This window comes from Pelodiscus sinensis, chromosome 12 (assembly GCF_049634645.1).
Source record: "Pelodiscus sinensis isolate JC-2024 chromosome 12, ASM4963464v1, whole genome shotgun sequence".
Taxonomy (NCBI): domain Eukaryota; kingdom Metazoa; phylum Chordata; order Testudines; family Trionychidae; genus Pelodiscus; species Pelodiscus sinensis.
In genome coordinates, this window is record NC_134722.1 from 45,780,001 (window position 1) to 45,803,945 (window position 23,945).

The 23,945-nt window shown below is 53.3% G+C and overlaps 2 protein-coding genes across 8 annotated transcripts in view; one reads left to right on the top strand and one right to left on the bottom strand.

Annotated features, from left to right (window-relative positions):
* The window catches only part of KATNB1 (katanin regulatory subunit B1), a 26,716-nt gene extending 25,300 nt beyond the window's left edge, over positions 1 to 1,416 (top strand). For both annotated transcript variants that reach the window (XM_075940449.1, XM_075940448.1), the window contains exons 19-20: positions 67 to 183; positions 419 to 1,416. In XM_075940449.1, coding sequence (XP_075796564.1) covers positions 67 to 183; positions 419 to 551 — 250 coding nt within the window. In that variant the 3' untranslated portion in view covers positions 552 to 1,416. The remainder of the gene's footprint in view (positions 1 to 66; positions 184 to 418) is intronic.
* Positions 1,417 to 5,897: 4,481 nt separating this feature from the next.
* KIFC3 (kinesin family member C3) overlaps positions 5,898 to 23,945 on the bottom strand; it is a 66,102-nt gene continuing 48,054 nt past the window's right edge. For 5 of the 6 annotated variants that reach the window (XM_075940443.1, XM_075940445.1, XM_075940447.1 and 2 more), the window contains 12 exons: positions 23,500 to 23,647; positions 23,058 to 23,188; positions 22,713 to 22,824; positions 21,365 to 21,546; positions 20,862 to 20,966; positions 20,225 to 20,355; positions 17,072 to 17,195; positions 14,803 to 14,932; positions 13,878 to 14,107; positions 10,564 to 10,698; positions 10,055 to 10,163; positions 5,898 to 8,161 (listed from right to left, as the gene is read on the bottom strand). In XM_075940443.1, coding sequence (XP_075796558.1) covers positions 8,136 to 8,161; positions 10,055 to 10,163; positions 10,564 to 10,698; positions 13,878 to 14,107; positions 14,803 to 14,932; positions 17,072 to 17,195; positions 20,225 to 20,355; positions 20,862 to 20,966; positions 21,365 to 21,546; positions 22,713 to 22,824; positions 23,058 to 23,188; positions 23,500 to 23,647 — 1,563 coding nt within the window. In that variant the 3' untranslated portion in view covers positions 5,898 to 8,135. Of the gene's footprint in view, positions 8,162 to 8,480; positions 8,525 to 10,054; positions 10,164 to 10,563; positions 10,699 to 13,877; positions 14,108 to 14,802; positions 14,933 to 17,071; positions 17,196 to 20,224; positions 20,356 to 20,861; positions 20,967 to 21,364; positions 21,547 to 22,712; positions 22,825 to 23,057; positions 23,189 to 23,499; positions 23,648 to 23,945 lie in introns of all 6 variants that reach the window. The other variant, XM_075940446.1, reaches the window with a different exon arrangement.

Below are 23,945 nucleotides of genomic sequence, written 5' to 3' on the forward strand. Positions count from 1 at the left end.
TGTAGCGGGCAGCATAAATAGGGGAGGGACAGGCAGGTGACGTCCGCCCCTCTGTGTCTGTGTCAGTTACGTACAGACCGGCTGCACCTCCTTGAAGCTGATCCTCCAGAGATTCCTGCCGCTCATCACAGACATTCTCGCCGCGCCGCCTTCCGTGGGGGTGGACATCACCAGAGAGGAGAGGTAAGGAGCCCAGGCTGCCCCACCGCAGTGGGCACGAGCCTGGAACTGGTCAGGGGCCTTCCTCACCCAGGGCGCGGGGCCGCCCCTCCTTGCTGGCTGCTCACAGCGGCGATAGGATCCGAGCCTCGGCACGAGCCCGCTGGCCGAGCAGCCGCTCTCCTCCTGCCCATCCCAGGCCCCCAGGACCCGCTGAGGGCTGGCCCGGGGTTCACGCCCTGCCCTTCTCCCCTGGCAGGCTCCACAAGTGCAAACTGTGCTACAAGCAGCTGAAGAACATCAGCAACATCATAAAGAACAAGTCCGGGCTGAGCGGCCGCCATGGCAGTGCCTTCCGGGAGCTGCACCTGCTCATGGCTGTCCTTGAGTGACAGCTACCTCCTCGTCCTCCGCATGCGCAAACACCCTGGCGGCCCAGCCCCCCCGCTCCAGCCAGCTCCCCTCTGCCTCCCTGCACCCATCCTGGTCCCCAGAGCACAGCAGGGAACTGGAGCCCCACTGGGGAGCTGGCTGCCTGCCCCACTCCGGTGCCTTGGGGCTGGCTTGCAGACCTGCCTGGAGATCTGTGCGACGGGGGGAGGGCCTGGCTGGACAAGGACACGCAGCGGAGCCTGCACCTTTCTCCAGCTCTTGTGTGGCTCTCCCCTGCCTCCTCCCAGTCCCATCATCGGCACGCCGGCCAGCCGAGCCTGCGGGTCAGACCAGCTGGGATGCTGCCTCTGGGCCTGGGGGCCTGCTCCGTTTTCCCTTTCCTGGAGCATGGACGTGGCTTAGGACCAGCCCCTTCCTGGGTGAACTGTCGGAGGGTCGAGCCAAGACCCCTCTCAGCAGGAGCCCTCCTGGTCTCATGCCTGAAGCCATTTCCAGTGAGGGGCTCTGGGCCGTGTGGCGGCAGCCGGGTTACAGTCTAGCAAGCAGTGGGTGGGGATGGGGCCTGGGGAGTTAGTTGGAAATGGGGCTCAGCCAGGGCGTGCCTGCGTGTTTTGCCTTTGGGGAAGGCCTTGAGCTAAGAGTGGGTGGCTGGGTCCGGGGCAAATGGACACGGACCAGGCTCCTTCCAGGCCCACGGGACTGGAGATTTTTCAGTCAGTGGCTGTAAACCTTTGTCCGTTCTTGCTCCTTCCCTGGAGGCAAGGAGGCTCGTGCGCTCGGGGCTCCCTCCCCCCTGGATCCACTGGAGCCTGCTGTCCAGGAGAGGAGCTTCCAATGGCTTTTATTAAACAGATTTATAACTTATTTGGCAAATCACGTGAAACGTTTGAGTCTCTTTCCGCACCAAAGCCCCGCGCTGCCCTCTCTCCTGCTGGGCCACGAGTGGGGGGCAGGACTCGGCTTCCTAACAGCGACCTTGCAGTCTCCTCCCGCGGCCCCTGCTGCCGAACAGCGTCGCTTTCCATGTCCTGGCCCAGTTGGAGCAGGCGCCTACGTCAGATTTTAGGAGGCATCTTTACTCCACTGGTTCGTTCCATCCTAGAAGCTTTAAAAGGAATCTCTGTTCACAGCCTGTTCTTGACTGGGCCAGTTCCCTTCCGGTAGGACTGGGCCCCTTAGCTGGGCTCTGCCCTGCCTGTGGCCAAGGCCCTGCCTGGAGGCTTTGGCTGAGATGCGCAGGCAGCTTTGCAGGCGGGAGAGACCGCACGTATGAGGGACAAGAACCAAACCTGGCGACGGGCTTCACTGCCTGAGCCAAATGCAGTGGAACCGGCAGTAGGTAACCAAACCTTTCCAGCACTCTGCAGGCATGATGCGCGGGCGGTGCTGAGGTGCCTACAGCGATGCGCTATGGGCCCCCGGCCCTGGGGCCCATCCGGCGATGAGCGGGGGCGGACAGTGCTGAGGAGCGCCCGGCAATGCGCTGTGGGTGCCTGGCCCTGGGGTGCGTCCGACGATGCGCTGTGGGCGCTCGGCCCTGGGGTGCGTCCGACGATGCGCTGTGGGCGCCTGGCCCTGGGGTGCGTCCGACGATGCGCTGTGGGCGCTCGGCCCTGGGGTGTGTCCGATGATGCGCTGTGGGCGCCCGGCCCTGGGGTGCGTCCAGCGATGCGCGGGGGCGGACAGTGCTGAGGGGCGTCCGGCAATGCGTGGGGGCGCGCTCTGCTTGAGCTCTTATTAAAGCCCTGCCCTGCCCAATTGACTCTGTTGTCCCAGTGCTGCGAGCAGACTGCCCAGGGGAGGGAAGTGTGGCAGCCGGAGGCCCGAGCGGTACCCTCGAGAGCAAAGCACAGGGCTTGTGACAGGTTAATCCAAGGATCTGAGCGATATGGAAGAAAGCCCAGACCCAGGAGTGAGAGCAAGCCCAGGGCTCAGACCAGGAGCAGACTGGATGATGGTTAAGGAGCAGCGGAGATGTCAGGATGGCTGTGCTGTGGCAGAGCCCTGTGTGGGACGCTTGCCTGGTGCCAGGGGTTTGATGCCTGGCTTCCTTAAACGTGGCCTGCACGCAACTTGAGTTACCCAGCCACCAGCCGTGGTCTCGGAAGAGAGCTCGCCACGGACGTGCTGAGGGTTCTGCCGTGGAAGTGCTCTGTAACCATGCACAATTCACCCTCCTCCACTGTGTCTCTCTCGCGCTTACGGGGCCCTACACCAGGTCTCCACTGGCTGAGTGAGTAGCAGTGTGCAGAGGGCTCGTCCCCTGGAGAGTCGAGCAAGACCCGCCTGTGGTGGTGGCGGCTGTGGAAATCGGCTCAAGCCATGAGGCAGAGCAGGGCTGTGGATGAAGTCCGTCACAACCACGAGCTGTGCAGGGCCTTGGGACCTCCTTGCTGCGTGGGCTCAGAGCCAGGCTGCTTTGCGCGTCTGGGTTCTGTTGCAATGGAAAATGCTCAGACAGCTGCGTCACTCCAGTTAGAAATGGGTGTAATTGGGAAATAACAACCCAAGGGAGAAGAATTATGCAACACTGCTCTGCCCACGGCAATGGCACACGCCCCAGGCAACGTGGCCTGTGCACCAGGATCGCTCAGTCGTCCCTAGCCTGAGTGGCCTGTCCCGTGCCAATGCTGTAAGTAAACAGGGATCCGCGTGTGGGCAAGTGACCCTGGGCCTCCCGTAGATAAGATGCAACTGGGACACCAGGCCAAACCCTGCAGATTTATCACCAGAACAGCTGAAGACGGCCAGCGCACTTGGCGAGGGATGGAATTAATGGGAGCTGGAGTCAAACTTCCCCTCTCGGAATCCATTGTTTCTGCACCAGAAATGGGGTGTGTGTGTGTGGGGGGGGGGGGGGGGTTCCCTCTACCTGACCCTTCGCCGGTCACAAAACCACCAGTGAATCGGCCAGTCCTGCCAATAGCGTTACTCACGGCGCTGCTGAACTGAGGTGGTTTCTCTGAGTGACTGTGGTGGGGAGAACAGTTGAGTTAGAGCATCTCTCTTCTGGTAAATAAAACCACCGTTACGTGCTGAATGCTTCACTCTGGCCTCTTCAGCTGGGCAGCCACGCACAGCCTGGTTCCACGGGCTCCTCAGCCTCATTGACTTGCCCCCTGGGTCCATCTTCAATAATGCTTTGCAGGGCTTTGCCAGGCTGAAAGCAGGAACCTGGTTAGAGCTTCAGCGCAGCCCCGAGCAAACGTCCAGCGGCTTGGGTGAGTGGGTGCTTGGTGGTTTCAGGGGAGAGGTCCTGGCTCCACTCTGAGCATGGTGACTCGTGCCTTGCAGATGTTCTTCAGGCTTGAGTGCACAGGGGTTTAGTCTGCTGCTTAAAATAACCTGGCCAGCTGCTAGCTTTCTGACCGCCCCTGGGCCTAGCATTGGCTCTTTGGGGCAGCTTCCTTGGTTTGGTCCTTGCTGTATCTTTTCAGACCTTACATCAGTGGTTCCCAACCTTTTGGGACGGCCAGGCGCCCGGGGGCGGGGTCACTCATGGGCCGGGCACCCGGGGGCGGGGCCACCCATATGCTGCGTGCCCAGTGCTGGTGCCACCCATGCGCTGCACTCCCGGGGCCGGTGCCATGCCTGCGCCCAGGGGCGGGGACGCCCATACACCACATGCCCGGGCTGGTACAGCCCATGCACTGCGCTCCCAGGGGAGGGGCCACCCATACACTGCGCGCCCAGGGGCCGGCACTGCCCATGCACCACGTGCCCACGGGTGGGGCTAGCCCCGATCACTTGGTGGGCACACAGAAATGGCCCAGCGGGTGCCATGGCGCCCATGGGCACCACGTTGGGGACCACTGCCTTACGTGATCATGTAGTAGTCTAGGAACTGCTCCATCATGGTTGGTCTTGGAATGCCTCTCTCTGTGTCAGGCTCTCCAGTCAAGCTCTACGTTGGAGGCTGCTAATTGTCTTACAACTCGAGGTGTTTTGCATGTCTCCCTATAAGGTGGCATAAAAATAGTATGTTTAGTAAAAGAAACTCGTTCAGGTTAAATCTGAATCGGCGGCTGTCCCCAGCACCCCACTGCCTAATTCCAGTTCAGCAGTTGTTTGAATTCCGGAGGTGGGAGAGAGAGCAAAGAATAAATGTAGGGAATCTGCTCTCTATTTTCTCCTATATTCCTAGCCACCTGCTTCTGGATCATGCAGCCTATGTGATGTCTACAACAGGCAGTGGGGGTCTATTCCTTTATGAAGTCTTGTGTGCGACAAATGTACTTAAATCTCCACTCAACAGGACCGACAACCAATTAAGCAGGATATGTACTGGCCACGTCTTGTGGCTAGCACGAGCCACACTTCATTGTAGGGAAATCTATCTGAAGCAGACCCCCTCCTCTGATTTAACCTGAACTGTCCATACACGTTTTGCTGACTGCATAAGGGCTGGTCTGCCATTTCAGGGCTTTGATTCAGGTAGTGTTCAAAGGAGTGTTTGGGACAAATGAAGCTAAATAAAAATAGGCAAGTTAGCTTCACCCTTAACTAAGTCACTCGTCACCACACTGATGTAGAGGTGCACTTTATTTACAGTGTAGTATTGCTCATCTGTGGCAGTGTGTGAAATTGTGGTTGGGTGTGCTGGCTAGTTTATGGGGCAGCCAGGCAGGCTGCTGTGCTAGTTCGTTACAAAAGGGTCCCTTTTTGATGATTTCTGGGTAGCAGGAGTTCCTGGCTTGCACCAGTTGCGTTCTCTTAGCTGATCTCACTCCAGGGCTGCTTTCTGCCAAAACAGCGGCCGACTATTTGGGGGCTATGGGGCAGGAGGGTGCTCTTGCCCTGTGTTGATTGATTGGTCCTTTTGCTCTTCTGGGCGGCGATGGTCTTAGCTGGCTACGTCCTGCCTGCTTGATGGGGAGGGATGCTGTGAGCTGGACTCCAGATACTGGATGTGTGGCCCACAACTCCTCTTACCTGGCTCGCTGTGTTCTGGGTTAGCATGTTGCTGGAATGGGATCTTAAGATGAGGAGAGGGACAGATTCTTGCCCAGCATTGAATCTCTCATGAAGTAAGGAACCAGCCCTAGCACATCCTTGCCCAACTCCTCTTCCTCCCCAAACAGCTGACCTAGGCACCTGTAATGCCATTCTTTCCTTCTGCCTCCTGCAGGGCTTTTCTTGCCTCTGCAACCAACGTGACCCTGTACCTGTATTAAGTACTGCCCTTCAGCTTCCTGCCAGGGTGAAACAGCAACCTGCTTGTGGTCCTAATTTGGGGGAGGACGGCACAGGCAGATTATGGGAATGCCAACATGGGAGAGGAAAGAATTTTAAGCTCTTGCTGAAGCCAGCACGAGCGAGATCATAAACTAGCTGCAGCCAAGCAGTTGCCTTAACCAATTTATTTAAAATAAGTTTTGTTACAAAACAGAATCTTTTTATTAAAATACATAAAAACATCTAATCTTATAAGACTAGATTTTTTTACATAGACTCCACAGCGCAAGAACAAGTGTTGAACGAGCCGTGGTGGAAAGGAGAACTCAGTGCAGAAGATCAATCCCATATTTATAATACAAGGAAGATTGACAAATGCAGGCCCCACCCCGTTGGGTGGATGTGGACAGCTGCTCTAAAGAACACTCTTGAACTCCATGCACCCCTCCTCCCCCACGTCAGACAACAGCCGTACTTCACGATACCAACCAAAGTGTTTTGCTTGTTTCTTTTCCATCAGATACTGTTAAGAGACAATAAGCATTTCAGACACTTCCATGAACGAACACACTGATCTGGTTAGAAAGATAAAAGGTTTTTAAATAGCTTTACACTTAGCTTCCGGTGAAACGTTTGAACATTTGATCACCACTCGACAGGAGCAGCAGCAGCCTTACTACACTGGCACAGTAACCGGTGCTTTTGCACGGCTCAATGTCAAGTACTGATTGCAACTTGGGGGTGGAAAATAGAGGGATGGTGAGAGAGGGCCTTCTCCAGGATTGCAGCACACCTGGGGTGAATGGGAGCAGGACTCCATCTTTGCTGAACAACACAAGCAATCAAAATAAATAGCAGCTGCCCTGCTCCCACAGGGGAGAAGTTGGGGTAATACTTTTCTGCCGCAGGAGGGGCAGCCAGATCCTGGAAAGGGAGGGGGGAAAGGTTTTCTAGACCCATTGGTGTTTGGCAAGCACATCGGCTCCACTAGTCCATTGCCACCTGGCCATTCCAGTTTTACAGTTCCTTGTACCCTGTTACGGCTGCTAGATAGCTAGCAGCCTGGGTCCCAGCCACAAGGAAAACACCAGTTTAACGGCAGTAGTTGCTTTTCTGTGCTCTGATGGGGTCCTTTCTACCCCTCGCCTGCCAGATGCACAAAGGTAGGAAAGCCACTTGAAGAGCTGGCTCCTAGGAGCGCTGGCTGGCTTTGAGGAGGTCCTTGGTTTAAGGCAGACAGTTCACCTGGTTTTAGGGGGGGCTGGTTGCTGCTTTTATAAGCAAAGGTTGCAGGCCTCAGCATGGCAGAGTGCCTGCTCTTTGGAAAAGCTTCGCTCATGGACTAACAGCTCAACCTTTACCCTAATGACTGGCAAACATGCTTTGTTGCCTTCTCCAATCTCCACGCTGATGGGTGGGGGAAGACAGCCGGAGGCAGCGCACGGGGTGTTCAGAAGGAGCTGCCTGTGTTTTCAGGGACAGTGGGCGAAGAAGACGGGTTGCAGATGTGGCAGGGAGTGGAAGACCACGTCAAAGGGAATGGATTGTGAGCTTTAGCAAAGCACATTATGGCCCCTCTGCAAATACTGTTTTAAATCCAAGAATGAGAGGCCCACGCCCTAACCTCTGAAATTCACCCTTCGGGCCGTGCGCCAGGCAGCAGCAGCCTGGAATAGCATGAATGGTGCATGAAATTTGAACCAGGGCCAACGAGGAGGCCAGATGCAGAAAATTATTTCCAGTCAGGTTGTCCTCAACCAGCTGCCTCCCACACAAGCTTCACCCCAATCATCCATGAGGAAATGAAGCCAGAGGCCTGTACGCCAGCGATCTTCCCATTCACAGCCCTCAGCCGGCAGCATCCTGGGAGCCACGCTCAGGCCTGGCCACGCGCAGACGCACCGGGCGGGTGGGTAGGTTTTACACCCACGGCTCGGTAACGACGCTTGTCGTTCAAAGCGCGGCAGTGATGAGGGAGCAGCCCCCGGTCGCTCTCCTCTCCCTTCAAATCCACGGAAGAGAAAAATGTGCAAGTGCCCAGGGAGGAAGGTGTCCCGCTGCCAAGCTTGTGCTGACAAAGCCGCCTAGTTCGGCAGGAATCTTGGTGCAGAATGTGGGGGAGGGGGAGCTGGCACCTGGCAATCGGGTTTCCCATCGTCAGTGAAGCAACCTGGGTCCGTGCTTCCAAGAGCGTCTGGCACTTCATGGGAGCCGGGAGAGAACCAGTCCCCCCTTTGGCTCTTGGGTCCCACAGCGTCCTGCTCGCTTCTGAGCGTGGGACAGGCACGGCCCTGGGAGGGGTGGGGAGGAGAGTAGCCTTCAGTTTTCACAGCTCTTGCCAGCCGGGAGTTCTCCCCGTCAGCTCCCTGGCTCTGGAGCAGATTCTGTTTCCCTGCTCGGTGTGTCCATCACACAGGGACTGGCCTCAGCTTTCCTGCAAGCAGAGAAGTTGGTCAACGCGGTGGCAAAGGGGGAATGTGCACTGGAGCTGGGGCAGGAATTAGGCAGACAGTGCTTCTAGGGGTGGGGAGCTCCTTGCCACCACCAGAAGAAGGCCCCAGCTGTGACCCTGGTGCGTGGATTGTCCAAAAGAGGCGCCCTGCAGCAGAGACGGCCGACCAGCCACACCATTTCAGAGACACAGACCCCGCTTTGCCACCTGCTGAGCACACCCGACCTTTTCCCGTAAGCATTTGCTGAAGCACAGCCCTTCACCACGTACCGACAGGCTTAAACCCGGCTGCCCTCCATACCTGCAGATGCTCCCCTGGAGGACGGGGCTTCCCCTAATTTCAAGCTGAAATCAAAGTGAACACCACAGGGTCATTGGAGCGTCTACACATGTCCCCAGCTCCCGCGATGACGCCCTCTCCTTTTCTCCCAGTGCGGCGAGGAGGGGGGTGGGCAGTGCGGTCAGAGCAGGACTGCTTGAGGCTTCTTAGCACAACCTGCTCTCCGGTGGGGTCGTTTTGCCTGTGCTCCCTTATGCTACGTGGTCGTCACTGTTCCCACAGCTGGGCCGTCGGCGCTGAAAACCCCTTCCCTGGACCAGTCAGAACCACCCCCCTCACGCGGGGGCCCCGCAAAGGCAGCGCCGATGAGACTAATCTCCACCAGGCAGCGTCCCCACGTGTGGGATGAGGGGTCTCTGGACTGTTGGGTTTCGCTAACGAGCTTATTCCGGGCAAAGGGGCAGTTAGTTCTTGGCTGCACTAGCTCTGGCCGTGACCGATCCCCTTGCCCCGAGTCACGGCCTTCCTGGGATTTAGCTGGAAAACTAGTCCAGGAAGAGCCTCACGGGGGAACGTGACCTGGAGCACAGCGCATTGGAACAGGCGGACACGTCAGCTCCCAGCGTTGCTCTTCGCACACCCGGAGCGCATGGAACAGAACAGAGCCAGCGGCGGTCCCAATCCAGGGCAACAGGCTTCCTGTCCCCTTTCTGAGGCAGAGAACCACCTCTCCCCCTGCCGTCTGGGTACTTCCAGGCTGCCCCGTTCCCTGTGGCTTTCCCTCTGGAGATGGTTAACAGCGACTGCTCACAGTGAGGGCAGGGACCTGGCTCTTCGTGAGCAAAGCCCATTGTATTCTCACGGTAAAAGCAACACACAGAAAACACTAAATACAAAGAACGAACCAACGCACACAAATGGCCAGAGATCGCCCCAAGCCTAGCACGGGCTCTGGCAGGAGCAGTCCTCCAACACCCCCTCCCAAGGATTTCCTTGTGGTTCCCCGGGTCTCACCGCTTCAGCTCAAACACAGTCTTGCAGGGCCTGGGTAGGCTCAGTCCTTTGGGGCCCTCTGTAAACTGGGGTCTCGCCCACTTGCTGGAAGCAGTTTAAAACCAGGCTATTAAACCAAAAAAATCTCTTTTTTGTCTGCAAACCCCTGGATAATCCAGTTTATACTGGTATAAACACCTCTCCAGAGGGGTGGCTTCCCAGGGCAGCGAACCAGAGCAAATACATTCGTTTGTCTTAATTCCCTAAGGCTTGTCCAGGGTGTTACGGGCTATTCTCAGTTTGTCACACCATCATCCGCTCCTAACCTCTCCCTGGCCTTTGCGCCGGCTTCATCCAGTGGTACAATCTCAGGGCACCGTCCAATGCCCAGTGCATGGTAAGAGGAGCCCTCGTCGGCCTTTTGTGCCAATGCCAAGGGCTCTTCTTGTTGGGAGGGGAGGGGAGCGGAGGGGGATTAGCAGAGTTTGGACGGAGGGCAAAGAAGGGGATGGAGTTTGTTCTCACATCCACACTTGTCAGGACGTGTTACTGAACACCGGGACGCCCCGAGCTGCTGAAGGAGACCTGATCCATACACCTACCTGAGGTCTGGAGCTTCCTCCGGAACGAACTCGCTCGCCTCGTGGGCGTTCCAGAGGTAGGAGCAGAATATGTTCGAATGGCCGGCTGTGCTGCCGTTGGTGAATCGTTCTAGAGAGAGCAGGAGACGGGGTTCAGACTGCCCGGAGCAGCCACCACGCTTGCACCTTAAGGGGCTTTTAAGACAAATGACCACACTGGGTTTGCCTCGTCCATCTGCCGCCTTCCAGGCAGCCACGTAAAGAATGCAGGACGAGTACAATAAGATCACTATTGCTGGAGGCAGGCAGAGAAAGGGCTGTTGTGTTCTGAGCAGGCTGTAACAGCAGCTCTTTTGAAAGGTCTACTCAGAGGGAGTTCCGAAAGCCAGGCCCTGGGGCTGCCAAAGCCTGTTTGGGGGGGAAGAAGGGAGAGTGTGTTGCAGACACACAGAATGTGAACAGCACAGCACAGAAGTGAACACACCCATCAAAAGAGACAGTGGACAAGTGCAGCAGGGCCGGTGAGTTACCTCTAAGTGCTCCTGACTAGACCAGGACACCAGATCTGATCTCCGGGAGCCAGGGCCCAGTTCCACCGAGCGAACCCTCTCAGCAAACTTTAGGGAACAGAGAGTCTCACTTGTGTTCTTCTCAGCGGGGGAGACCTGGAGCCAGACAGAAACATGCAGCCTTCATTGCCTTGTCCGCTCCCCGCCTCCCTCCCCACATCCCCCGCTGCTCACTGCCAGAAGCCTCTGATCCCTGGCCGCAGGAGGGGAGCAGGACAGGAAAAGCCACGTTCCCGGTCAGACCGCTCTTAACGCGTGAGGCTGGAGAGAAGCGAAGTTCTAGCGCTCAATCTCAATGCGGCTAGGACACTCTGATCAATAAATCCAAACCAGTTCCATGATGGCACTGTGCATGCATGTGGTGCTTTACAATCAGTCACAAGTGTGTCCTGTAACTAACACACTCTTTGTATCAGAGCTGAAATAAGCTACAGCAGGTGGCAAGCATTTGGTAGCTCTTCCAAACCAGAATAGTGGAGACACAGGCATTCTAGTGATTTATTGGTGAAATTCCTGGTTGGGGGAGGCGGGGGGAGCACTGAAACTGCAGGAAGGATTTTATAAAAAACAAAATCGAGCTACTGAGGGGCTAGAGAGGGTAACTAGAGAGGGGCTATTTAGAATCTGATCGTGCCAGCCTCAGAAAAGTCCGTGGGGGGAGACCCACCACAAAAAGCCCATGTCCCCTAGACTGGACAGTTTGTGACTGTTTAGAACCATAGTTTAGTACAAGATTTCGCAGACCTCCAGCTACAAGTAGATCACCTTTTTGAAAAGGTTCGCAAAAGGGCAAATCATTAAGGGCATGGAACAGCTTCCATATGAGGAGAGATTAATAAGACTGAGACTTTTCAGCTTGGAAAAGCGACAGCTATGGGAGGGTAGGATTGAGGTCTATAAAATCATGACTGGTGCGGAGGAAGTAAATAAGGAAGTGCTATTTATACCTTCTCATAACACAAGGATGAAATTAATGGGCAGCAGGTTTAAAATAAACAAAAGGAAGTTTTTCTTCACACAGTGCAAAGTCAACCTGTGGAACTCCTTGCCAAAGGATGACGTGAAGGCCAAGACTACAAGTTTCAAAAATGAGCTACCTACAGCCTCTTCGAATAGGCCTATCAGAGAGAAATGATTTAAATTGGGTGGGGAACCACAGGCCCGGGGGCTGCCTCTGGCCCCTGGCTTGCCTGGATCTGGCCCCCGAGGCTCAACATTGGGGAGCCCACATTGGTGCTCCAGCCCCCTGCCACCTACCTGCAGGGCTGGAGCACACAAAATCTACACACCTGGGCAACCCCAGGCTCTGGTGTGCAAGGGGAATGCGGGGAGGGTCTTTCTCCTCAGTCAGGGGCTCCTCACTTTGCTTCTTACTTGTGTGCAGCCCCGACAGCTACCCCTGATTAAATGGGTGAGTTTTGCTGGTTCTATATGAAGCTCAATTCTTTTCCTCATTCCAATGTCCTCAAGGGCAGACCTCACGCTACAAACAGAGCTGCTGGCAAGGCTGGTTGAACCTCACCGGATGCCCCACTTCTTGGCTCGGACGCGGGTGGGGTTTTGTGACAGCATGCTGTGCTCCTCTGGGCAGGAGTCTGTCTGCTCTGAGGAGGAGCTGTAATTTCCAGCCTGAACAGACATGTGCATGCCTGATGTGCTGACTGCCTACACCCATCCTAAGTCAGACTGTAGTTGGGGGGGGTCAGACTTCCCGCGGGTTGCGCTGTTGCAGCTGCACGCTATTCACACAAAGTTAGTGCGGGTACATCTCTCCAAGATGGAAATGTCTCAGCCTGACGTGTCCCCGCGCGGTTGTAAGAGGAGGCTCTCAGCTAGATGGGAGTACCGCAAGGAAAACTGGCCCTTCTAATGCCCTGGAACCTTGCCCTCTTGACCCTGTCGTGTCCCGCCCAGCAAGCTACTCTGCAAAGCCTAGGCGAGTAAGAAAAGCAGATGATCTGGGAAAGGGGAGAGGAATTCCAGACGGTTACACAAAAGGTGACATCTTCCTCGTTCTAGCCCCGGCACAGCCCTAACCAGGTGCAGATATGCCATAGCAGCACTGAGAGAATGCAAGAATAAAGCCTGGGACAGGGAGAAACTGTAACATATTATGCCCTGTGGGACTTTCACGTGCCTGGTTTGAAGAGGGAAGTAAAGGTGTGTAGGGAAATCCAGGGGCTGCAGCAAACATCGGACAATGAGGGGCCTACGGACACACACACACACACACACACACACACAACACGGAGTCCGACGACTGTCTTCAGTGGACCGATGCCAGTTTATGCCAGTGGAAGAGCTAATCCCAGAAGGATATTCCGTGATTTTAGGTTTTCCAGTCTCCAGAGGTGGGTGCCGCTCTTCATAGGGGCAACCCTGAGGGTGTTCCCCAAAAAGAGACGGGCAGCGCGTCTGGTCAAAGGGAGCTACATAAATGCGTGTCGTGTGTTGCCCCAATCAAACCAAACCAACTGAATGAAGCTGCTATGAAAAACGCCCACAGGACATATAAGCCAGCTAGTGGGTCACATTTTATAGTATCATTTACTGCACTGCAAACTTATTCTTAGAAGTCTGGTTTCTACTCTAAAAAGGGACTGTGTAAAAATGGCCCCTCCTTATTCAGCTACTCCTCGTGAGTCATGGAGTCAGCCTCGCTCACTTAAGGTACCAAGATTTTATTGTTCTTTACTCCCATTATCCCTGCAGAAGCCAACACAGCCATGAGGAAGGGAAATTCTTTTCCTTCTTATACATCTGGAACAGCCCTGCTAACCAAGTTCTAGTCCGTTACACCCGACTGGCAAATTCACAGCCAGCCATAGGTCTGTGCAGGTGTCACCAAAGGCAAAAAAATGAAGCCAAGGGAGCTGCTCAGGTGTCGCTCTGCCATTATGTGACCTGCAGGGTCTTTCTTACTAATGATGATGCAGAAGGTGGAAGAGATGCAGGTTACCTCTCAAGTCGCTGGCAGTTAGGGAAAAGCCTATACACTTTTAAACAGCGCTACTGGTTAAAATCAGTCAGGCACTACGTAGAACCCCCGAGTGCTATTTTCAGGGGAGAACGTAAGTGAATCCTTATGGTATCTACCAGCCCAAACCAAAGCACCCGTGTAAGGCCACAAGCATTGTCGGTTTGGTTAAGAATGCCAGATTTGCACCAGGAGGTTCTGGACTTCTCTTGTAATTGGATTTCGGTCAGTTTAAAGTTTCCTGATCTAGTCAACCACCTCTCCTTACCCGCTCTGCGCAGCTGGGGCCAGAACCCACCTGCACCATCATGAGGGTTTTGCTATCTCTGCTGAGAGAGTCCTGGAGCAGGTAGGTCAGTTTGGAGTTGCGGAACGGCACGTGGCCCTGGCGGGCGCGCAGAGCGTAAATCACGTCTCCCAGCGCTGACAGCGACTTGTTGATGTGCTGGGCCTCCCGGAGCCTGCTGCCCTCTGCCCCAGACTTGCCTACTCGTTCAGAGCCAGCCAAATCCACCAAGTTCAGCTTCCCTAGGATCAGTCAAAACAAACACACACACACTCAATAAGCCTAGGCAGCTGCCTGCTTGACTCGTGGAGCTGCAAGCCGCAATGGGGCCTGCACAGCAATTCATAAACAGCCCCAGCCTGTCCCGTAGGACCTACGCACGCATGGAACTGTATATTCATGTGGAGAATTGAGAGTCGAGTCCCACCGATCAACCTGCCGCTTGGATTTTCATTACATTCAGAATGGATGGCAATTCAGTAGCTCTGGCCCAGATGGGACTGTACAAGCCGAGTATTATCTCCAAGGATATTAGCCTATGCTTGCCACAGAACCACTCTACAATTGTGTAATGCATGGGGCTAAAATATCCTTCTCACCCCTTTTAGCAATCAGCTAATGCCCTGACCCATGAAATCTGAGCACTTGATCTTAGCAGGTGAAACTACAGAGGTTGAGTTGCCAGTCTCCTTCAGTCTGGCTACACAACTCAGTCCCCTGACCTGCAATGGTGTGAGCAGACCGACTCCCACTCATGCTAAACTGGGTTTCTTTCTGTGTCAGAGACAAGCATCCACAAGGGGCTGAGCCAACGGCACCGAGTTCTGTCTTCACTTGCTACCTGCTTTAGCAGATGAACCCAAACCTCCAGGCCTGTGTCATCCCAGGGTGGATCCGATCACTAGTCACCCCCCTTCACCTCCCAGGAGACACTAACCTGTGGTCCTCAGTCCTGTGCTGTAGTCCAGTCCTCGTACGGTGACGATGAGGAGGGCGTGAGACCGTGAGCTGTGCTCGTTGAGGCTGGTGTATTCTGTCACTCGGTTCAGGTGCCCAAATTCAAATACCTGGGAGAGAGGCAGAAAGCTTTCAGCCTTCGGACTACATTGTGTTGCCTGGCAGCAGCCTCCTCGATCCCAGCTACGCTGATCACTTTCGGAAACGGAAGCATGGGGGAGGGGTCTGATCCTCAGTGCACCCTGCTTTCTGACAAGTGTGGGGGTGCAGATGCTGACAGCAGCTGTTAACCCTCTTCCTTCCACAGGGAAATCCCTGTCAACCCCTGGCCTTAGCTGTCTGACCTGAAATCGCTCCTGAAAGACGTCAGATGGACAGGAGCCCTACGTTCATCTGTAGCCACGGAGCAGGTCCAGTGTGAGCAGGGTCGGTGCTAGCTTCCCATCTATGGCCAGTGCATCCCTCCTTTGCCAATGGGCTCCCGGCCTGTTCTTCTCAGAGACTCCCCACAAGCCTGCAAACCCAGCGAGTGGGTTTCGGTGGGGGGGGGGAGGTACAGGTGGGTTACAGACACTGAACTGAGACCTGGCTGTTCAAGTCACACAAGACACTGTCCAGTTCTTGGATGCACAATGAGTTGAAGCCAGGCACCTGTGGGTGACAGATCTGGTATTCCACTACCTCCCAGAGAGCTGTCCAGGCCCCGAATCTCATGTTTAAACCCTCAGGACTCACACAAAGGGCTGCTGACTCCCAAACTGGTCCTATGATTGAAATGGCATGTGTCACATTATATTCACAGCCCTATTCCGGCCTCTCTTCCCTGCTCTGCCCAGTTACATCTAGTTCTGAGGGGCACTTACTTCAGGTCACCTGCCCTGCTTATAGGAAGTGCTGACTTACAAAACTGGAGGTACGGCAGATCTGAGGCTTGTGAAGAAAGGCAGCTCCCATTACAAGCTGCTTCCTGGGCCGCTCCTGTTGGGCACCTCATTTTCAGTCCAACTCCTTCAAGAGGTTAATCTTACCCATGTGATCCTAGGAGCACTGGGATCATAGAATCATAGAGCTGGAAGAGACCTCAGGAGGTCATCAAGTCCTGCCCCCTGCCCAAGGCAGGGCCAATCCCAACTCAATCAACCCAGCCAGGGCTTTGTCAAGCCAAGACTTAAACACCTCTAGGGATGGAGATTCCACCCCCTCCCTAGGGAACCCAGCCCAGCGCTTCCCACCCTCCTAGGGAAATAGTTTTTCCTAATATCCAACCTAGATCTCCCGCACTGTAACTTGAAACCACTGCTCCTTGTTCTGCCACCTGTCACTACTGAGAACAGCCTCTCTCCAGCCTCTTTGGAACCTCCCTACAGGGAGTTGAAGGCTGCTCTCAAATCCCACCTCACTCTTCTCTTCTGCAGACTAAACAAACCCAAATCCCTCATAGGTCATGCGGTCCAGACCCCTAATCATTTTGGTTGCCCTCCGCTGGACCCTCTCCAATGCATCCACATCACAATACTCCAGATGTGGCCTCACCAGAGCCGAATAAAGGGGAATGATGACATCTCTGGATCTGCTGGCAATGCTCCTCCTAATGCACCCTAATATGCCATTCGCCTTCTTGGCTACAAGGGTGCACTGTTAACACATCTCCAGCTTCTCATCCACTGGAATCCCCAGGTCCTTTTCTGCAGAACTGCTACTTAGCCAGTCGGTCCCCAGCCTGTAACAATACTTGGGATTCTTCCATCCCAAGTGCAGGACTCTACACTTGTCCTTTTTGAACCTCATCAGATTTCTTTAGGCCCAATCCTCTAATCTGTCTGGGTCACTCTGGACCCTCTCCCTGCCCTCCAGTGTATCTACCTCTCCCCCTAACTTAGTGTCATCTGCAAACTTGCTGAGGGTGCGATCCATCCCCTCATCCAGGTCATTAATAAAGATGTTGAACAAAACCGGTCCTAGAACTGATCCTTGGGGCACTCTGCTAGAAACCGACTGTGGGACCTGTAGTCCCCCGGTCTCTCTCAGATGTGTGGCGATATGAGGCATTTGCACCCTCTTGTCCCTAGGCTGCCACCGCTGCTCCAGCATCTGGTGTGTTCATGCCAGATGCATGTAAGTAAGTCTCTCTAACGTACAGGGACGTTCACCCTGCTCCAGTAGGTGATCCCCAGCTGGTTCACCCCATCTACTAGGTCCCTCCTCTCCCCTTGCCTTCTGGGGTTCTCCATCTCCCAGGCTGGTTTTACCTTGTTCACATCCTCCACACTGTGCACCTGGAACTCAGTCAGGCCGGGGACATACAGCTGCCCGCTGCCATCTGGGCACAGTTTGATGTCCAGCTTCTCCTGCGGCTCCTTCCCAAGCAAGTCCCTGTAAAGACAGACAAGGTGACCCCCCCCTCAAAGCCATGTGTCATTTTCGATTCCCAGTCTGACCACCCCGAACTCATCTCCCCAGCTAGGAGCCTATAGGCCACATGTCTAGTCCCTGTGCTTTGCTCTGATCTACAGCCCTGCCAGTGGTCTGGCTTACGACCCCAAGGACAAGCTCTTCCAGCCACTGGAAACCAGGGTCAAGCAAATTTACCCCGACTCTAAAACTCATAATTGGCTTTCAGTGAACAAGCACAGACTAAGCTAGATATAAACTTAAACAATTCTCAGAGGAACCATTTCCCACTGGATTCTTCCTCACCTATTTATAGTGAATACAAGCAGAAAGAGGGTAAGTTTCGAAGATAGGATACACAAAGAACAAGTTAAAAATGACTTAGGAAAGTTAGATGTCAGCAAGTCACCAGGTCCTGATGAAATGCATCCCAGGATACTCAAGGAGCTGATAGAGGAGGTATCTGAGCCTTTAGCTATGATCTTTGAAAAATCATGGGAGACAGGGGAGATTCCAGAAGACTGGAAAAGGGCAAATATTGTGCCCATCTATAAAAAGGGGAATAAGAACAACCCAGGAAACTACAGACCGGTCAGTTTAACGTCTGTCCCAGGGAAGATAATGGAGCAGGTAATTAAGGAAATCATATGCAAACACTTGGAAGGTAATAAAGTGATAGGGAATAGCCAGCATGGGTTTGTGAAGAATAAGTCATGCCAAACTAATCTGATAGCTTTCTTTGATAGGATAACAAGCCTTGTGGATAAGGGAGAAGCGGTGGATGTCATATACCTAGACTTTAGTAAGGCATTTGATACGGTCTTGCATGATATTCTTATTGACAAACTAGGCAAATATAACTTAGATAGGGCCACGATAAGGTGGGTGCATAATTGGCTGGATAACCGTAGTCAGAGAGTTGTTGTTAATGGTGCTAAATCCTGCAGGAAAGGGATAACAAGTGGAGTTCTGCAAGGGTCTGTTTTGGGACCCGTACTGTTCAATATCTTCATCAATGATGTAGATATTGGGATAGAGAGTACGCTTATTAAGTTTGCAGATGATACCAAACTGGGTGGGGTTGCAACTTCTTTGGAGGATAGGGACATAATTCAAAATGACCTTAGCAAGTTAGAGAAATGGTCAGAGGTAAACAGGATGAGGTTTAATAAAGAGAAATGCAAAGTGCTCCACTTAGGAAGGAACAATCAGTTCCATACATACAAGATGGGAAGCGACTGTCTAGGAAGGAGCATGGCGGAAAGGGATCTAGGGGTCATAGTGGACCACAAGTTGAATATGAGTCAACAGTGTGATGCTGTTGCAAAAAAAGCAAATATGATTCTAGGTTGTATCAACAGGTGTGTTGTAAGCAAAACTCGTGAAGTCATTCTGCCGCTCTACTCTGCACTAGTTAGGCCTCAGCTGGAGTACTGTGTCCAGTTCTGGGCGCCACATTTCAAGAAAGATGTGGAGAAATTGGAAAGGGTACAGAGAAGAGCGACAACAATGATTAAAGGTCTAGAGAACATGACCTATGAAACCAGGCTTCATGAACTGGGCTTGTTTAGTTTGGAAAAAAGAAGATTAAGTGGGGGGACATGATAGCGGTTTTCAAATATCTAAAAGGGTGTCACAAGGAGGAAGGAGAAAATTGGTTCCTCTTGGTTTCTGAGGACAAGACAAGGATTAATGGGCTTAAAGTGCAGCAAGGGAGATTTAGATTGGACATTAGGAAAAAATTCCTAACTGTCAGGGTGGACAAATATTGGAATAAATTGCCAAGGGAGGTGGTGGAATCTCCCTCTCTGGAGATATTTAAGAACAGGTTAGATAGACATCTGTCAGGGATGGTGTAGACGGAGCTTGGTCCTGCCTTGAGGGCGGGGGGCTGGACTCGATGACCTCTCGAGGTCCCTTCCAGTTCTATAATTCTATGATTCTATGATTCTATTTACAGAGCCTCAACTCTTCTGTTTTCTACGTGTGTGTTATTGTCAGCCATGTCACATAACCCATCCACATAGTGCCCCAAACAGATCCACATTCAGAAGTTCCACTCCCCTGCTGCCACCTGATCCGACTCATGCAAGGTTTGCAGCTTTTATCTCAACAACCAACAGTTTCTGTCTCAGATTCAGCCTACCCCGTTGCTGCATAACTGAGTCATTCTTACAGTGTTTTTGTTTTCACCCTTCTCCACCCGCCCACCCACCTCCTGAAGGAGAAAAGAAGAATTTTGGAGAGGAAAATGCTTCTCATTCTCTGCAACTGTAACTCACAATTTCCAAATGTAACAACCAAAGTTCCAAAGGCATGAAACAGGCAGAGAACATTAATGTCAAAAAGCTTCCAGTTAATGCTTGTTGGGATTTCCACTTCCATTAGTGGGAAATGGGGAGGGAGAGAGCACAAGCACGAATCTGATTGTTGGCTGCTGTCTTAGCAGGGCTCCGTGCGAGCGAGAGACCGTAGAAACAGAAAGCACTCTAGGAACCCGAGGCTTGGGAAGAATTCCAGGCAGGAGTTCTGAAAGCCCCAGGCTGAGAAATATCCCTGAGTCAGCCAAAACTAGGGGACCAAAACCGGAACATACAGCCAAGGCTTAGTTTGGTAGTTTCAGATTTGGAAGGCAAGCAGAGACATGCTGCTCAAGTATCTGTACATAGCAGAGACGAGAGCTGTAGCTAGACAAGCTGGAGGAGGTGGAAGGGAGGGGTGATATAGGAAGTGAACCTGCTTTTTGGTCGTTAGGCATTTCCCCACTTAAGCAGTACAAGTAAATTCCCTGGTAAACACAACGAAAATAGACAGGCTGGTTCAGATGTGTCATTTGTTCACAGCCCTGCCCGGCGGCAGTATGCAGTCACCTTGCCCTAGAGGAGCCGTAGGACAGTCTTTGCAGGGCTATGCAGTGCACGCACTCCACATCGCCCAGGAAGGGGGACACAGGCATCCCGGGTTCAAGCTTTGCTGCAGATTCGAACTCCTCCCCGGCTCCCTTGCGTTACCTGAGTGCCTCGTTGTAAATCTCTGCCACGCTGACAGTGATAGTGTAGTCCCAGTCAGCCGCCTTCCTTTGCGCCTCGGAGAAGAGCAGCTGGAGAGCTCGCTGGTTGATCCCTGGGTTTTCAGGAGTTCCCTGATGAGCAAGGAAAAAAATCTCACGTTACATCAATGTGGAAAAAGGTGTGACAGAGGGACTGACACAAGACTTACCACGGAGCCAGTAGGATGTTACACCACGACAACTCTTGGAACAGGAATACGTGATTCACTGCGGAATCACCAACATCCAGTTCCCACACTCAGGAAAGAGAAGGGGGACAGCCAGGAGGAGGCAAAACCATCAGGTTCTACCATTCTTCAGACGGTTCTGCTGTCAGCATTGTGAGGCTTGTTACAGACTTGGGAGATGGAGAGTCGGGTCTCTGGGAACAATGTCGTTCTTGATCACAGTGACAGAGGGGGAAATCTATACATTTACACTCATGACCACGTCCATTACAGACAGCCATGTAGGGACTAATCTGCCCCCACCCTCCTAGAGAAATGCCACTGATGGTAGAACACAGGAAGCGAAGCAGCAAGACACACTGAAAGGGAAGATGGAGGAATAGAGAGAAATGAGGAGAAGGGGAAATTTACCTCCATAGTGTATGTCTTGCCTGCACCTGTCTGGCCATAGGCAAAAATGCAGACGTTGTAGCCATCAATACAGGATGTGATCAGAGCCTGCACTTCCTGGAACACCTGCCAAGGGGAAATTAAAATGAACAATGGGAGCAACCCCAGCATAACCGCTCCCTCTTCTAGGGGTAATCTGTGTGAGAATCACAGAAGGGCCTGGCTGTGCTGGACTCTCTCATTTGTACATGAATGTTGTACGCATCATGGCATGTTGGAAGAGCAGGTACATTCATACCTGCAGGAGCAGAGATCCAGCTCTCGGTCTACTTGAGTTCTATTCTGCCGGCTTATTGCTCCTTTGGAGAAAAAAGTTGCTTTATCTTCTCCTCTCCATCCCCCCCCTACAGAATCAGTGACCAGGGAACGATCGGCAGCCTTGTGAAATAATGACGTCTGTGCTCACACCGACGCACACCTTTCTCTTGTGCAAGCCCACGCCAGACACACAGGGCTATACTCACGTCTTGCTGGGTTGCCTCTGGGGAGAAAACCTTGTCCAGTTCAAATGACACCAGTTTCCCTTTGTGCATGAGATGCAAGATAGCATCATCCTCCGGGTCAAAGGTCACGGAGTTGGCTGCTTCAGGCCCTTCTCCGTCCTCTTTTGTTATTGGCCGGACTCGGCCAAACACACGGATATTTCCTTTAAAAAGACAAAAATCCAGACTGACACACGGAGACAAGCTCAGGCTCCCACTCAGCCTTTCCCCCCATTCTCTTTTTGTCTCTACAAAAGGCATCAGCCAGCAAGGATGCTACACACAACCCACTTCACCTCCCTCATTTTCTTATTCAACTCCAAATTCCAAAGGCAGAGATGCAGGGTGACACTTCTGAGGCCCCCAGGGAGTGTACAGACCTCCCATAAGACAGATGCACTGCTAAAGGCCCGCACAGAGTAGGGGTGTAATAGTGGAGTCGATTAACCGATATGCAGGAGCTTATAGGTTAATGCTATAGACTCCACGCATCCCTTCCACCCTCTCTTGCCAGTAAATACTTTAGCTGACCGGCCATCAGCCCGGCTCAGTCCTGGCTTGAAACAGGTCTGGGACCTACCCCTGCTGCGGCTCTGCATTTAAAGTGTAGGAGAGCCAGGTGGGCAGGCAGCCCGGCTCAGTCCTGCTTGCACCAGGTCCAGAAGCACAGACCCACCCTAGGCAGGGGCTATAGCTACCCCACGTTGCTGTCTCTGTATCAGAGGCAGCAGCGTGGGGTGACAGGCAGCCGGTCCGTGAGGGGGGCTGGTTTTTAAACTGGCTCCTCTTGCAGGCCAGCTCCTGCCTGGCACTGCATGCTGCTGCCTCTGATGCAGAGGCAGCAGCGTGGAGTGGCAGGGGGCTCCTCAGGAGTGAAACTGGAGCACGCTGGCTGCCAGCCCCACCCCCCAGGAACTATAGCAAAATTGACTAACCGATATGAATTCTTGAGGTTACCCGACTATTCAATTAATCGATATTTAACATCCCTAGCACAGAGTATATGGAACGTGCATGGGGGTGGAGTCACATGATATCGTTGGCTGCAGCAGACCACAAATCATGTCCCTATTAGAGCGCAGTGAAACCACAGGGACCCGGAGACAGACCACTATAGGTGACAGTGCAAAAGAAATCCTTCGGCTCCAGGGCCGAAGCTTTTGTTATGGCCCTTATGGCAGGACACCCAGATCCTGGCCTCTTGCCTGTACGAATGTCTAACTTCAGTCCCATACGATGTGTACTGTGGGCGGGCTCGGACTGCTGTGGCAGTGAATTCGGCCCCGAACAGACCCGCACTGCCTGGCTGTCTAAATAATCTGACACGCACCTTTCAGCCGCACCAATTCGTTGTGACATTTTTTGCGAAGCTGCAGCTCCTTGCGGTATTTTCTGAGTAGCTCCTGATTGGTGCTGTTCACCTCTTCAATGGCGTGCCCAATCTGAAGAGGAGGAGATACCAGTTATGGGGGGCGGGGGGAATCAAAGGTGCACAAGCGTGCATGCACATGCACCTTTCACAGTGCAGGCACTAGAAAGGAATCTAACAAGAGAAACGCAGGGGATGTGCCAGTGGCAGAGCATCAGAGAGCATCAGTCTCCTGCATGCTCCCTGTGCAAATCCCCCGGCGGCAGAATCAAAGCTAGAGTGAAAGGGAGCTTCTGCCTTGCTCACTTCTGCCTTGGCATTCCGCAGAGCTTCCTGGAGCAGCAGGGGGAAGTCTCGGACCTGCCGTTTCAGGCTGTTGTAATCATTGGTGAGGGTTCGGAGAGCTGGCTGGAGCGTGAGAAGATTTGTCCGGACCCCTGCAAGCAAACATAATGCCATTGATAATCCTCACAGGAAGATCTTACCTTGCAGGGGGTAAAGCCCTTCCCCTGTGGATGCCTTCACTTGGAAGTGTAGGTCTGCACTCAAACCACCACCAGAGTGGAGGGCAGGGGTGTGAGGGAGGATTCGCTAATACGGCTGGGCATTTCTAAATCCAAGCACGGCTTTCCTCTATGAACGCCTAAGGAAGTCCTGGTGCTACGAGAATGTGCAGCACCCCCTGGAAAGCTACTGCCCTCAATACCTGTCCCACCCACCCGGGGGACCAGCTTCCCCACTTCCTCACCTGCCAGGTTCTCATGCACAGCTTTCATTTCTACTTGGGCTCGTGCAAATGCCTCTTCAATGGCCCGGTTCTTGTCATCTTCCATGTTCTGCATCTCCTCCAGCATCTGTCCGTGAGCCTGCTCCAGCTCAGACTCATACATCTTAATCTAGGAAGGGACCCAAACTAGAGTTATTACCCCATGAAAAAACCACTCTCAAGCTAAGCAGGAGTGAATCACTCATCCACCCATCTAAAGCTTCATGTAAACTACTGCCAGTTGTTAAAACTCTGTAACATGTACCATGAGGCTAGGTGAGTAAGTCAGAAACGGTCACTCAAAAAGGGCCACTGAACAAGACAATGGAACATCTTCAAGTTATTTAGAATCATAGAACCATAGAGCTGGAAGAGACCTCAGAAGGTCAAGTCCAGCCCCCTGCTCTAGGCAGGACCAATCCCAACTA